The sequence below is a fragment of the Schistocerca piceifrons genome, chromosome X, assembly GCF_021461385.2.
Source record: "Schistocerca piceifrons isolate TAMUIC-IGC-003096 chromosome X, iqSchPice1.1, whole genome shotgun sequence".
Classification (NCBI taxonomy): domain Eukaryota; kingdom Metazoa; phylum Arthropoda; class Insecta; order Orthoptera; family Acrididae; genus Schistocerca; species Schistocerca piceifrons.
In genome coordinates, this window is record NC_060149.1 from 825,190,859 (window position 1) to 825,207,519 (window position 16,661).

The 16,661-nt window shown below is 36.4% G+C and overlaps 1 protein-coding gene across 2 annotated transcripts in view; it reads left to right on the top strand.

The window, feature by feature from the left end:
* Window positions 1-13,137, top strand: part of LOC124721089 (polyamine-transporting ATPase 13A3-like) — a 191,568-nt gene extending 178,431 nt beyond the window's left edge. For both annotated transcript variants that reach the window (XM_047245900.1, XM_047245901.1), the window contains 2 exons: window positions 2,333-2,651; window positions 4,952-13,137. In XM_047245900.1, the coding sequence (XP_047101856.1) occupies window positions 2,333-2,651; window positions 4,952-6,333 (1,701 nt within the window). In that variant the 3' untranslated portion in view covers window positions 6,334-13,137. The remainder of the gene's footprint in view (window positions 1-2,332; window positions 2,652-4,951) is intronic.
* The last annotated feature ends 3,524 nt before the right edge of the window (window positions 13,138-16,661 follow it).

A 16,661-nucleotide genomic window follows, 5' to 3' on the forward strand; every position in this document is an offset into this window, starting at 1 on the left:
CTACTACTACTACTACTACAAAGTGCTACACCCAGGTATCTGTAGGAGTTTACTAAGTCCAGTTGTGGCTTGCTGATAGTGTGATCATAGGATACTACATTTTTTCATTTTGTGAAGTGAACAAATTTACATTTTTAAATATGTAAAGCAAGTTGACAATATTTGCACCACTTTGAAATCTTGCCAAGATCTGGCTGAATATTTGTGCATAATTTTTTCTGACAGCACTTCATAATAAATAACTGCATCATCTGCAAAAAGTCTGAAGTATTTATATTACATGCAAGACCATTAATATACAAAATGAACAGCAATTGTCCTAACACACATACCGGTGGTGTGTGTGAAGTTACTTCTACTTATGTCAGTAACTCTCCATCTGAGATAACATCCATTGTAAGGAAGAGATAGAGTGCTATGTACGGTAAACATGACATTAAGCTGCAGATAGGCACAAGTAAAGGGCAGTTACATGTTAGCCTTTGACCACAGCCTTCATCAGAAAAAGAAAGACAGAAACACACACATTCATTCACACAAGCAAGTACACCTCATGCACACGTGACTGCCATCTCCAGCAGCTCGGACTAGCATGTAACTGTCACATGGAATGGAAGCAGCAATCTGGAGGGACAAGGAAGGGGAAAGGATAGCAGCGTATGGGTAGGGAGAGAGAAGAGTGCTATAAGGTAGAGTGTGTTGGGACTAGACTGCCAACAGGCACAGCATTGGGAGGCTGAGGGGTGCAGAGAGTGGGTGGTGGGTGTAGGGGGGAGGGGGGCAAGGAAGGAGTGGAGTGGGGAAGGATGGGCAGGTGCATTGTCAGAGGGTGGCACAAAAAGAAGGTGGGAGATGAGAATATGGAAGAGGTGATAGGACAGGGAGGTTGAAACTGTTGGGTTGAGGGTGTGAGGACAGTATGTCACCATAGTTTGAGGCTGGTATGATTTCAGGAGCAGAGAATGTGTTGTAATGATAACTTCCATCTGCACAGTTTAGAAAAGCTGGTGGTGGAGAGGAGGATCCAGACAGCTCGGGTAGTGAAGCAGGCATTGAAATCAAGCATGTTATATTCAGCTACCTGTTGCGCCACAGTCTGATCTGATTTACTCTCAGCCACAGTTTGGCAGTGACAGTTCATATTGTACATAAATGATCTACTCAGTGTGTGCAATAGCAAGGGACACTGTCTGATCAAAAGGATCTAGACACGTATTAGTGTACATAAATATGGGGTGTGCCCATCCTTTGCCTTTATGATGACTTGAACTCTGCTGGGGACACTTTCAGTGCAGTCCCAGGCCAGCCATCAGTCTAAACTGATTTTCTATGGTCCTTGTAAATTACCAAAGTAAATATCAGACAGTTGCTTCAGTTAGAACTTATCGAATTTGTCCACTAAACTAGTTAAGTATCCAACTTCAGAGCTGAATAGTCAGCATACACTACCTTATCTCAGGTATCTGGACACCTGTTGGTGACATTAATATGATGTGTGTTCACTGCATTTATGATGGCTTGAACTCTGATGGGGACTCTTTCACTAACGTGAATGTATGTGGAGGAATGGCAGCTAATTCTTCCTCACGGACTGAAAGCAGAGAAAGTAATGATGTTGGAGGCTGGGGTCTGGAACAAATTTGGCATTCTGACTCATTGCATAGGTGTTCTATTTGGTTCAGGTTGGGTCTCTAGGCAGGCTGGTTCATTTTAAAAACATTATTGTTCACAAACTGTCTACCTACATAGTTGAGGGGTCATCATGGCTGACTGCCATGCAGCATACCCGAGTTCGGTTCTCGCTGCTACCAGGGATTTTTCCTTGGTGGGAGGACTGGAACAAGGTGCACTCAGCCTCGTGATGCCAGAAAGTTCCAAGGTATTTAAAAAGCTTAAGGGCGTTGCTTTGAAGTGGTATTGACACAGTTTCGTACTAATAAGAGTTTTTATAGTATTAAAAAATTTCTGTAAAAGGGATAGAGTATCTTCTTAGTTGTACCATATTATTTATAAGTAATTGAGATAAATTGCATTTTTGTAATTGTATCTGCAAAGTTGTGATCAGAATTTTAACATGTGTCCGCAATCCAAAACAAATCTTACATTTGTCTATGAAGCATACATAACAAAAATATCAGGAATTTGTGAACCATGATAATCTGAAGTTCGTGGGACTTAATATTATGTTGCTCCACCTATTAATTTTAGAACTTTTACAGCTTTTGCATTTGACGTAGTAGTCAGTACTATATATGATAGTTGTAAATTGTTGATTACATAACTTCACATTGTGGCTGTATGATTATCATGTCACTTTGGTTATTTATTCCAGCCAACAACTGAACTGGTTGGTGGTGATATTGGTAACAGCAATAGTATTACAAGTGGTCTCAGTCTGGACTCCACGTACACAAGTGGCACACAGTCTCTCACAAGTATTCATGGAGAAGCAATTTCAGCTAAGGATGACAACAACATTGATGCAGCAGACTATTTGTTTGCTTTGGATGGTCAGTCTTGGGGAATATTGAGAGATTATTTCCAAGACACAGTTCCCAAAATTCTTGCAAGAGGTGCAGTATTTGCAAGAACAAGTCCTGAACAGAAGCAGCAGATTGTTCAGGGGCTCCAAGATATTGGATACTATGTCGGTATGTCACTGAAATAATACTCTAAATATTATGCTTTTTCAAATTAGTTGCTTCTCTTTTCCTCTCGATTATATTTGTGTGTTTGGTAAAATGAGGAAAGAAAATTTTATCAACAAGTTGCTGAATCTATGCACGAATAAGCTTTGAAATATGCCACTCTCTTAGTTTATGACATAAACTGAAGCTACTGCTACTTACATGTAGACAGACTCTGCAATCATCAATGAATGCTACTGAATACCATTCTATTCTCACCATCACACAACACAGATGGACATAGGTACAATAGCACTATGGTGTGAATAGAAGTCATTTTAGAGGTGCTTGTGGCCTTTGTCCTCCAGCTAGCAACGAATTCTTAGTGCACTGTATGGCCACTTCAACACCATATTATAGAGGACGCAACGTGTGCTGTGCTGTGTGGCCTCCCAGAAATTGTGTACATGTGTAAGGATGTTCTTCTGACCATATTACATCCAGTCAATACAGCAATCCTCAGAAACAATCATCCTGTCTGTGAAAGAATTACAACATGGCCCATCTAAACACCATTAATTTAGCTGCAGGAAACATGATACATTCCCTCAGCATGCCCAACACCGCTCCAGTAGATTGGAACTATTCACCTTTCAAAGCTCAGGTACAGAAAATGCACTGCCATATAACTGCACTATGTCACGAGATGGTTGAATTCTGTGAAATTTTCATCGCACTATTCTAAGAAAACACATACAGTTAGTTGGCAGATCAGAATGGTTCAAGATGTTACAATTCTCTTAACACTCTCATGGTATCTTGATGTACATGAGTGAGCAGTCAAAACACTGATGTATTTGTAGTTAAAAACCAGAGGTGCAGTTGGAACACTGTGTTACAAGTGAGTCCTGGTTTACAATTTCTTCGTTTTCTTAAGGTGAAAGTTTGAACATTTTGATTCTCAATTATGGTGATTTTGCTGTAGGTAGTTAATGTTTGCCATATCCGCACCATAACACTGTCATGATTCACACCACTCGTTTTCAGTTTACCTGCTTACTACCATAATAATTATTTGTTTTAACTCATTACTGAATGTATTTTAAAAGGTAACTATTATCAGACAAGGAAAATAAAAAATTCCAACATAATTTTGTGATTTTTACCGAGTGTAATATAACTAATAATTTTCTTAAATTATTGGGGGAGCTGCCCTGCCCCCCCCCCCCCCAACCAAATTTTTGAGATGATGTGTCTCAGACAGGCACAACAAAATGACAACTTAAACACGTAAGCTTACGTGTTTAGTAGTCTTTTTGTTGTGCCTGTCTGCAGCTCAGCATCTCTGCTATAGTAGCAATCTATTCTTTTCATAATATTGTCAGTATTCCATCCTGAATTTTCCACTGATTAATTTTGTATCTGTGCTTTGAAATACCTCATCTTCACCCATTCTCTGAATGCTCCATGAGCTGTACAACCTATGTACTCAACAGACAAACAAGGCCAGAGCATCAGGGACACTTTTCTCTGCCTACAAAGTCTGGGGAACAATGTGTCCATTTACTGGACACAGGGGACTTCAAACAAATAAATTAGCAATGTGAAAGCCAATGAAGCAAGCACTGATAATCAGTTGGTAGATGTGCTGCCCCATTTTGTGCTTTTTTTTCATTCTGTTGAAGTACAGTGAGCTGGAGGGCTACTGGAAGTGGCAGACAATAAGCTGCAGCCAGTGCACTGAATTGTGTCTTATATTCAGACAAGAGGGTAGAGACTAATTGATATGGAGAAGTTTGTAATGTGTTATCAGGATAGACTGCTTATCCAATCTGTTTTTTTATAACAGTTAGCTAGCCAGACCTCTTGAACTACAACTGCTTTTCACTTTGTGTAGTGTGACTGATATTGTGAAGGTTCAGATGTATGGGAGTGAAAAACGAGAAAGAGTGAGTTTGATTTTACTTGAGTTTATATATTATACTTTTTTAAACTTTTCCCATTTTAGCGATGTACTCCTTAGACTATTTTAGTTAGAGCAAAAATAACCTCACCATTGAATGCCACACCCAAACGATTTTGGTGTTATGTAGGCACTGAACACAAATAAAAAGTGTGTGTGTCTTTAAATAGCAGAGTAAGTGTGGCATTGAGAAATTTACTTCAGTTCAGTACATATTTATGTTTCACAAGGATTCTGTGAAATTTAATTAAGAGAACTGTTAGTGTGGTGTTTATGTGTAGTTTAAAAATAGTTTTAAATTTTTGTTAAATTTATTAGCAGAGCATATTTTATTTCTTTCCTTTTTTATGTGTATGTGTAGCCATGTGTGGAGATGGTGCCAATGACTGTGGAGCCCTGAAAGCAGCTCATGCAGGCATATCACTTTCTGAGGCAGAATCATCAGTTGCGTCACCATTCACATCAAAAGAAGCAAACATTTCCTGCGTACCTAACTTGATAAGAGAAGGACGTGCTGCATTGGTTACTTCCTTCGGTATCTTTAAGTACATGGCTGCATATAGCTTAACTCAGTTTGTGTCTGTTATGATACTGTATTCAATTGATAGTAACTTGACAGATATTGAGTATTTGTATATTGATCTTTTCATTATAACAACTTTTGCATTCTTCTTTGGGAGATCAGAAGCTTATGAAGGTCCATTATTTAAACAACCCCCAGTTCTTTCTCTGGTTTCCTTTTCTTGTGTACTTTCACTTGTAACACAAGCAATCACTGTTACAGCTTTCCAGAGTGCATCATTTTTTATTATTCAGCAAGCACCATGGTTTGAGCCATTCAATTCAAGTGTGAGAGAAGACGAGGATGGCAGTGTTGAGTGTTATGAAAACTATGCTCTCTTTGCTGTTTCAAGCTTTCAGTACATAATACTAGCTCTTATTTTCTCAAAAGGTGCCCCATACAGAAAATTTATTTTTTGTAATGTAGGCTTTTTGTTGACATTTGTTGTTTTGACTGGGTTCACAGTTTATCTGATTTTATGGCCGTTTGAATGGCTGAGAGACTCGTTTGAGCTAATGCTCCCCCCTGACATGAAATATAGGGTGTTGATGCTGATACTGGCTCTTACAAATTTTGTTGTGTCTGCATTCCTTGAATATTTCATTGTTGATCACATATTTATACAGAAACTGAGGTATGAATTACCACGAAAGAACAAATCTTCCAAATTGTACCTTTTAGTTGAGGAGCATTTAAAACACGATTTTCTGTGGCCACCTATAACAAAGGAAGTTGTCTGTGATTCTGCTGTGTCAGATGAAAACAGAAGGACTAGAAGGCCTATTGTGTCAAAGATCTACAGTGTTGATGAGAGAAAAAACAATATTAGCAGTCTAATAAGTGCAGGCTCTTCTCATAATAATGAAGTTACATTAAGTCCAGCTACTTTCTTGGAACAGAAAAAAACAAACATCTCATCTCTAAATAGTGTTGAACACTTATCAACTCATGCCAGTAATTCAGTGGCTAACTCCAGCTGTAGTGTTCCAGAGATAGGCACAAATAAAATGTCTGGTGTGAACAGTAGGAATATTGTATATACTGTTATTAATCCTGTTGCGGACATTCATGCAACTGACAGTGATCACAAAAGTGAGGAAACATTGACTGTGTCACCAAAGACTCTTGTAAATGGAACAAATGTAGCATCATCTGTATGTACAGTTGAAAAACTGAGCTAGTCTTTCAATGCCAAAACAGAAGTGTATGTGTTTCTGTTTTTGATAAATTTAAAATCTATGTAAATAAAGTTTCCATATTTGGAAGTATTTTCAGCATCACTGAAGTTTCATGTATGGAAATTTTAGTGTATGGTCCAGTTAATCTTCTGAGGTTTAGGTTGTGTGTGTACTGCAGTTTGACGTTGCCATTGGTGAGACTGTCATCCCAAACAAACATGTTCATCTTCAGTTAAAGAGGTGTGTAAATCATTATTCCAGTTCTGTGGCAACACTTTTACAAATGATAGAGTTAATTGTTGTGAGAATTTCATGACCAAGGACAGTCATCATATTAAACCTTATGTTTTGCTGTGTTAAGACAGAAACTACATAATGACACACAGTGTTGTGCAGACACAAATTTTTGAACTATAATAGAAGTAAGAGTTCTGTCTGTCTGTCTGTGTGTCTGTCTGCGTGTGTGTGTGTGTTTTGTAAATTTCCAGTTGCTACTCACATATGGATTTTTAACAGTATTGTGTTTTTATCGTGTGTAATAAATGTATTATAACTTATGGCTGTGTAGCTATGGACTGTAATGCAGATAAGGGATGCACATATGTTTTTCACTTAATTGTTACAGCTGTACTGAAAGACTGTGAGTTAATATGTTATCCACACCATAATTTTCCGTATTTTTTAGGCTGGTATGTGTGCTTTTTATTGCTGGTGAGCTATCGTAATTGTTAAAGTACATTAACATTAGCGTTAGCTGTTGCTGCAGATTGGTATTTTATTGGCATACATGTGCAATGTTATCCTTTATTATGCTTCAATTTATTTATGTCCCAAAAGAAATGAAATTTTATCTAGTGGATAACAGATTATTTAACAGTCATGAAAGCATAAATAAACTTACTGTGTTTTAATCAAAGTGCTTAAGTGTTTGTACCTAATTGTCACTTAAGTGAGACATGATCAAGACTGAACAGTTAAGTGAATTTCTGAGATATCCTATTACTGCGTAGTTTAGTCTGCTCCTAAAATTGAGAAAATGGGTCCATTTTTAATAGCTATTAACTGAAAAGGAAAATAAATAAATTTGCATGTGTGTATATAAGTTTGTTCTGAATATGTAGTATGGCAAAGTCAAAGCCAAGATGAGCCAGTAATGGTAAATGTGATGGAGAAAAAATTAAGTAGATAAGTTTAAACAACCTGTACATGAAATAAGTCTGTGCAAAATCAATTTAATGTGAGAAGTTGGTGACCTATGGTGTAAATGCTTTTGGAAAAAAGGGAATGAGAGAGAATAATACAGAAAGAATGCAAAGAAAATCACATGAAATATGTGGTTCTCAAATGTTTCGTGCCACACGTATAAACACACAAATCATCATAATCCCATAGTGACTTACATCGTATATTCATATCTGTAATGTGTGCATTCCTTTTTAATCTGCTGTTCTTTCCCATTCCCTCATTCTACATTTATCTTCATTGTCTGCGTCACAGTTTGCAGCAGATTTGACACCCTGTGCTGAACCACTCCTGATAATTGGTTATGCCTGTGCATTCCAGAGTTCCCTTAACTCAGTTAAGCTGATCTCACTTCTTACTCACCCACCACAGAAAAGTGCAAGGTGGTCAATAAGACTGGAACCATCCTTATAAATGAAAAATGGGCACATAAATTTAAATTTAAAGTCAATTTGTGTGAAATGGGAAAGGACAAAAACCTGCAAGGTTATGTTACCAACATGGTGCCATTTTGGAAGCCGCCGTCTTGGGTACAACTTGTAATTTTCGAATGGAAAGAGGGCATGTGATATGTCAAACTGATCGGTAATTACATCAAAAAAATAGTGGTGTCTTTCATTTGAACATAGCTTGATTCATTCTCAAATTTTGCCACATTTTGTATAGAACAAGGCAAATACTGGTGATAATGCAAGAAGGCCACACGATGTACACAAAGTGTTGTCAGCACATTATAAGGTGGTTGTAATCTGCTTCACCCAACACAAGTACTAGAATGTGAAAACAAGTATCAACAATACATTCAAGTTTTCTGATCCTTACCACATACACAATTGCATTCACATGTCCCAAAGAGAGAAATCTGATGTGCTTAAATTCAGGAAGCATGGTGGACACGCCATGGATCTCTATGTCGTATCCTTCCCTTGAAAACTTTATATCTGGGTATGCCTGGACAGCTAGACTGTAGCGAGATGAGGCATCAGCATGCTATAAGAAAGTTGGAAATGTCCCATCTTTAGACAGCAACAATGGCAACACATCCTCAGGTAACAACTGCAAATAATGGGGTACTGTTAGTGTACCCTGAATGAAGAAGAAATCAATAATATGAGAACTCCATATTTCATACCAAAGAATCACTTTCAATGCACCATTCACCTTCAATGGATCCCTCCAGTGAGGGTTGACACCTAACCAGCATCAGAAATAGCTGAATAGAAATAGCTACATCTGTAAACAGTATGTCATAGGAGAAATGGCAGTTTTCATCCAGCTCACATGTCACCCATTCTGCAAACCAATTCCTATGATGTGGTTTGTCCTCAATGAGATGTTGTAACACATGCATTTTGTAAGGGTGCTATTTACAGCTGACCCCAGTTTCTTGCAAGATATGGTGAGCTCTATGCTTTGAATTCTTACTGAAAGATGCCGGAACAGTGTTTGATGTTGCTTCATCCAGAGCCACTTTTGACTGTCTAGTTTTTGGTTCAGCTGTGACAGAGCCAGTTTAATGGAATTTTGCAAGACATGTCACCACCATACTGCAGGTAATTGGTGGTCTGTCTGAGTAACATTGAGTGAAATCTGCTAGAAGAACATGGATGCTCCTTTCTCCTGATATCAGGACAATCTCAATGCATTAGGCTTTTGTTAACCTCATCAGCTGTAAGAAAGAAACATCAGTCATAACTCAAGAATAAATAAAGCCATACTCAAATGAAAGGCACCATTGTTTTTGTCATGTGTCTTTTTTTGTGTCACATATCCTCTTTTCCATTTGAAAATTATGTGTTGCATCCAATAAGGTACAATCCTGAATGTTATCTATCATTAATCAAACATGAGAGGTCTATGTCAGTCACAGTTACTAACTGCGATATTGTCTTGTTTATCTTCTACATCGGTATTGAATATGAAATAAATATTTGGCTATGAGAAGCTTCTCAGTATATGCAATACTGATTATGCAGAACCATTCATGCTGCTGTCTCATCTATGAAAATCGTAAAAATGTTTAATTGATAATGAATTAATGCTCATTTGCTTAAAGTTTTTATAGTGTCTGTAGATAGTGATGGTGGTCATGCACATTTGAGTCACTTGCTTCGCTCAAAAACTTTTTTGTTATGTTTTGAAACAGTCTCAGTTTTACTGTCTCAGTATGTATGCCATCACTCATATAAAAATAAATAAATAAATTAGAAGGTGTGAGATATTCCCAAACTGAAAAGAATTCTAACAAAGAAATTGTAGACAGCTATTAATAGGACATTATTCTTTGCTTCTCAAAATTGTTTCTTCCCATACATAGAACCTACATATGAGGAAAACATGTTAGCAAAAGTAACTTTCCATGCCTTTGTTTTTAATGGCAGGTAGGAAAAACAGAAATGTGGTGCCACCATTTTTGTTAATGGGCAGGCAAATGAAAACCAAACACTTGTCAGAACATAACCACAGAATGTTTCCATTCAAAACAGGTAGATGAGACAATCAATTCCTGTTTCATAGAGCATGATTGGCCGTTGACAGATCTACAGTTGCATCCACTCTTGTGCTTCCTCATCAGACTGAAACCAATGTCCTTACATGTCTGTCTTCAGGTTGCCAAAAACGTGAAAATAACATGGTGAAAGGTCCAGGCTGTATGGAGCCTGTTGCAGTCTTTCTCAGTCAAATCACTGAAGTGTAGCCATCATCCGATTGTGGTTCCCCACCCAAGGAGTGTGATTGCTGGATTCCATTGAGTGAGTGATTAAGTATGCAGGCCATGTTTGCTACACAGCAGTCTGAAGGATAGTCAGATCTTAGGCACTAGCCATGCGATACTACAACAGCTGTACAAAAAGCTAGACCAGTGTGCCAGCATCAAAGGTCGTAACTCAACAACTACATGCATCTATGATGTGACACTATGCCGTTCACCTACCACAGTGGTGACGGTATCAAAACCTAACAGCAGTGGGCCACCTGTTGCATGGACTGCATGTTTTGGCAGGTGTTCAGTTTTCATTTGACTGCTGCTTATATAATGGATGGTCTAAGTGAGATCAAAATATGGCCAACAACTCTTTACACTGGTCAGCCAAGATACTATTCCTAGATTTGGTGAACACTGCCCTTTTAAACCTTCCTTTATTGTAGTTTAAGAAGTTGATATCCAAAGTGGTAGTTTTGATCCTGATTTTAATGCAGAGTCTGTAATGAAAATTGATATATGAATCATTAAAGTCAACACTATTCTAAGATTGCAATTTGTTTAGTAACAGGTTGTGACTCATCCCATGACCAACTACTGCAAAACAGAGGAGGTTTTTTTTTAAATGCTATAAAAAATATTTTCTATTAAATGAAATACAAAAGCTACCAGATTAAAAATTTGTTGTGATGTCATATAGTTTCTGTCTTCGTCTGCTTAATTGGGTGATGTTGTTTTAACATTTTCATGAAATGTTGTGAATTTTGACTGAAAGTGATTTTCAAAAGTATTTGTTCAGTTAGTATTACTACCAGTCATGAAATGAATCAAATTTCTGAGTATGTGATAGTAACTGACAGTAATTTTTACTATGTGAATGGTTGAAATGCTGTCGAGATGATGTTCTTTTTTGTACCTGTGAAAGTAATAATAGTCTATTTAATTTTTAATAATTTTTATTTTGTTTCTCAATACTTTTGTGGCTTGTACTTCAATGACTAAGTCAGGAAGCTTTAATTACATGGCAGATTTTGTTCAGTTAATGGTTTAGATTTATCCTAATCTCATTTGAGAATTCCATTACTTTGCTTTTATTTTTTTTAAAAAAGGTACATAATCTCATTTAGTGTTTTGTTACAGTATGTGACATACTTTGTGAACAGTATTATGTTTCTAGTATTTTGTATGTATTATTTAAATATTTCTAATTTAAAAATTGTGTGACATACAACTTTCTTTTTTACTTGTGCAATTGTTTGAAATTATGAAGTAGTAAAAAGATTGGTTTGCTGATGATAGAAAAAAAATGCAGTCTTGTGAAAAAAATTAAAACCATTCTGCACACCATATGGAGTACTTCAAGCACACATTCCATATAGCATTTTGGATATTTATTTGTAAAGACTCCTGAATTGCGTTGTCATTCTAACAGCAATCAATATGCTGTATTTTACTGATCCATGATCTCTCCACTATATCTGAATATGAGCAGGTAACTGTGTATCCATTTGGGAAGTCATTAACAATATATTGTGCATACAAAAGAGGCTCAAAAATTTTATAGAAAGCATGATCTCTGATAATGGAGTGTGATTCAGGAAAACTATACATCATCTTCATACATTGTGGGTGATATTTTAGAAATATTTAGAAAATAACCTGACAATATTTGTATGTAAACAGTATGTGCCCTATTCAGAGTATGTGCAAGTGTGTGTGTATGTGTGTGTGAGAGAGAGTGCATGCGTGTGCGCGCGCATGCATGCGTATGTTAGGCAATGGATAATGGTTTTACAGTTTGATATTTCTTCACTTTCCTCCTTCTGCTCCTCATCCTCATCCCCATCCTCCTCCTCCTCCTCATCATCATCATCATCATCATCATCATCATCATCATCATCTGATGCAAACCAATATAATAATTCCTGCAGGTGAAATAGAAAACCTTGGTGTTAGCTTTTTTTTTATATCAATTTTGTTTGTGGTAAGATATGTAATGTCTCTTTGTGAGTGATAATGGTTGCTTAATGTTGTGGAAGTGTTAGAGCTATTACATGGTGAATAGTCCTGATGAAGATGGAACTAGGAAAGAAGCAATACTGCCAAGTTAAACACCAAGATTTTGTTTGTATAGTGTTTTAATAAGCATATCATTTTGAACATTACTAAGACTGAGACCAAAATGTTGACCAACGGTGGGTTGTTAAGTATGCCAAACTGTTTCAAACATGGTCTATTTTATCACCGTTGATTGTGAAAGTCAATGTTTGATCGTACTTAGGATAAATGCTGGACATGAAAGCCAAACTTTCATTTTGTGATTATTACTCTAATTATTTCCGTTTCCTTGAAATAATGGCATAGTTTGTGTGGGAATAATAAATCTCACATGTTTATCAGTGCAATGCCTTGATATAGATGTGGGTAACATAAGTCATTTAAAGCATGGACTGATGTAATTTAAGGTGAACTGTGTGTATGTTAAGATGGATTAAGATTGGGACATATCTGGTAAAGCTGCTGCAGCACATCTTTTATAAAAATTACAAAGACTTTGTGAAACATTGAATTGGGTAATGTTGTTGTAAGAAAAGCTAATGTTAAATTGTGAGAGCTCGAAATGATTTTACATGCTTTGAGAACTACCATGTTTATCAGTACTAAAGGAAGATGATGGTTTGTGCCCTTATCAACTCATAAACAGTAACTTAAACCACTGCCACAGTCACAATTAAATTAAATTAAATTATATTTTTGTCACATTTGCTGTTACAAAAGAACAAATATTGAAATTTTGCATTATGTGATTTCACCCTGTTCAACAAGAAAAATGTGTAACTTGGTGCTGAGTAAATACTCATTGTTACCCATTATTATCTGACATTTTATTTCCTAAATCACCTCTGTTTTGTGCAAAACCATAGAAACAAGAGCCAAAGACTCATGACACTGTTTTCCAAGTCAGACTAAGTACTTGCTGCAAAATGTACACTAGCACACATTTCACTGTATACGTGAACAAAAATGCGTGGTTCTTCATTTAATTAATTTTTTAATGTGGGTTACTGCATTGTCATTCATGTGTCAAGATAAAAGTATCACAGTTAAATAAGAATTTTGGTTTTCTAAATATGTCAGTGATACGAATTACAGCGTGGAACCTGTAAATATTATTTGTTAAGCAGAAAAGAAGAGACAGTAGGCACAACGTCTGGTCTTGACAACAAGGATTAGAATTTCATGCATTCCTTAATCGTGGCTGCTATACATAAAATAAATATTTATTATAGTGATTTTATGCTCTCTAATGGGTTTGGAAGTCGCAAACATCTTGTTAATCAGTATTTAATGAAACTCATTTCCTGTGAAGTGATTATATAATTGCCAAGTCGTAATAAGGATAAACTAGTTCTATTAATAAATTTCTTGATAGCCGCTGCAAAAAAAGTAGCAAATCCTCGACACTGCAGTGCTGTGAATGGTTTCTTAGCTTCACACTAGAAAATATTTATCAGTACCTTAAGCTCCTGAATTTTCTGTTCCTCAGCAGAAACAGGACAACACCTGCTTCACTTGATGACTGCCTGTGCAAGTCACACATATTTAGAGAATTTTGCAATATCTGTCTGTTCATATGCCATTGATACACATTTATTGCAGTTTTACCCTACAAGCAATGGTAGTATGTGCGAATCCCTGAATTTACCAAGTATCTCTATAATAGTGAAGGCAGTCAAATAACTTCTGAATGAAACTTTACTCAATGAGATGCCTACATCATAAGTGCCCCAGTTTTTATTTTCGAAAACATTAGAAGACTTCCCAATAGCTGAAATGCCCAACACACATAATTTTATCAAAGTGATTGCATTGTTTCAACCTGTAGCTTGCCAAACCAAATGGATTTCAAATGTACGTCATGAGATGAATAAAACACAATTCATAATACCATCCGAGTACATCACAGTATGGTATATTCATCTCAGGGTCAGGCCTTATGCAGCAAAGTCTATTGACTGAGATGGCTATACCGTACAGTCATGTACTCAGATGGTACAGGCAAGTTACAGGTTAAACCAGTGCAATCACCTTGATAATATTGCATGTGTTGTGCATTTCAGCTATCTAATGTTTTGAAAATAAAAACTGGGCCACTTGTCATGTAGGTATCTCACTGAGTAGAGTTTCATTCAGAAGTCATTTGACTGCCTTCACTGTTATAGATTAGATTAGATTAATACTTGTTCCATAGATCGTGAATACGACACTTCGTAATGATGTGGAATGTGTCAGGTTAATAAAATATGTCTGTGCAAAATATTACATTACACAAAATATTGCATGACACTAATGTCTAAGTTGTTTCTTTTTTTTCCCCTTAATTTATATCTAAAAATTCAGCCAATGTGTAGAAGCCGTTGTCATCTAGAAATTATTTTAATTTATTTTTAAATGTTAGTTGGCTATCTGTCAGGCTTTTGATGCTGTTTGGTAGGTGACCAAAGACTTTTATGGCAGCATAATTTACCCCTTTCTGTGCCAAAGTCAGATTTAACCCTGCATAATGAAGATCATCCTTTCTCCTGGTGTTACAGCTATGCATACTGCTGTTACTTTTGAACTGGGTTGGATTATTAACAACAAATTTCATAAGTGAATATATATATACTGTGAGGTTACTGTGAGGATCCCTAGATCCTTAAATATATGTCTGCAGGATGACCGTGGGTGGGCTCCAGCAATTATTCTGATTACACGTTTTTGAGCAATGAATACTTTTCTACTCAACGATGAATTACTCCAGAATATGATGCCGTACGAAAGCAGTGAATGAAAGTAGGCATAGTGAGCTAATTTACTGAGATTCTTATCACCAAAATTTGCAATAACCCTAATAGCATACGTAGCTGAACTCAGACGTTTCAGCAGACCATCAATGTGTTGCTTCCAGTTTAACCTCTCATCAATGGACACACCTAAAAATTTGGAAAATTCTATCTTAGCTACAGACTTCTGTTCAAAGTCTGTATGTATTACTGGAGTTGTGCCGTTTACTGTATATACTGTGTTTTATCAAAATTTAAAGAGAGCCCGTTTACTGAGAACCACTTAATAATTTTGTGAAAAACATCATTTACAATTACATAACTTAGTTCTTGGTTTTTGAATGTTATTACTATACTTGTATCATCAGCAAAAAGAACTAACTTTGCATCTTCATCAATGTGGAATGGTAAGTCATTAATGTATATCAAGAACAGTAAAGGACCTAAGACCAAACCCTGTGGGACCCCATACTTGTTAGCCCCCCAGTTTGAGGAATCAGCTGTTGTTTTAACATTAGATGAACCACTTATTTCAACTTTCTGCATTCTTCCAGTTAAGTATGAATTAAACCATTTGTGCACTGCCCCCTCTAACCATAATGATTTAGCTTATCTAAAAGAATTCCATGATTTACACAATCAAAGGCCGTTGAGAGATCACAAAAAATACCAATGGGTGATGTCCGGTTATTCAGAGCATTTAATATTTGATCAGTGAAAGCATATATAGCATTTTCTGCTGAAAAGCCTTTCTGAAAACCAAACTGACATTTTGTTAGTACTTTATTTTTACAAATATGGGAGGCTACTCTTGAATACATTACTTTCTCAAAAATTTTTGATAGAGCTGTCAGGAGAGAGATTGGGCAGTAGTTGTTGACATCCAATGTATCCCCCTTTTTATGCAATGGTTTTACAATGGCATATTTCAGTCTATTGGGGAAAACACCCTGCTCCAAAGAGCTATTACATACATGGCTGAGAATTCTACTTATCTGTGGGGAACAAGCTTTAAGTACCTTGCTGGAAATGCCATCAATTCCGTAAGAGCTTTTACTTTTCAGTGAGTTTATTATTTTACCGATTTCAGAGGGAGAAGTTGGTGGAATTACAGTTGTTTCAAACTGCACAGGTATGGCCTATTCTATTAGTAGCCTTGCCTCTTCTAGTGAAGATCTAGATCCTATTTTCTCCACAACATTTAAAAAATGAATATTGAAAATATTTTCAATTTCTGATTGTTTGTTAGTACACTTGTCATTCAGTTTTATGGCACTAAAGTCTTCCTGTGCTCTTGGTTGCCCTGTTTCCCTTTCAATAATATTCCAAATTGCTTTAATTTTATTATCAGAGTTACTGATCTCAGACATGATACACATGCTTCTGGACTTTTTAATAACTTTTCTTAGTACCGCACAATAGCTTTTATAATATTAAACAATTTCGGGGTCAGTACTCCCTCTAACTGTTAGATACAGTTCTCTTTTACGGTTGCAAGATATTCTTATTCCTTTAGTTAGCCAAGGTTTTTTATATGTTTTCTTGGAATTATGTTTAAC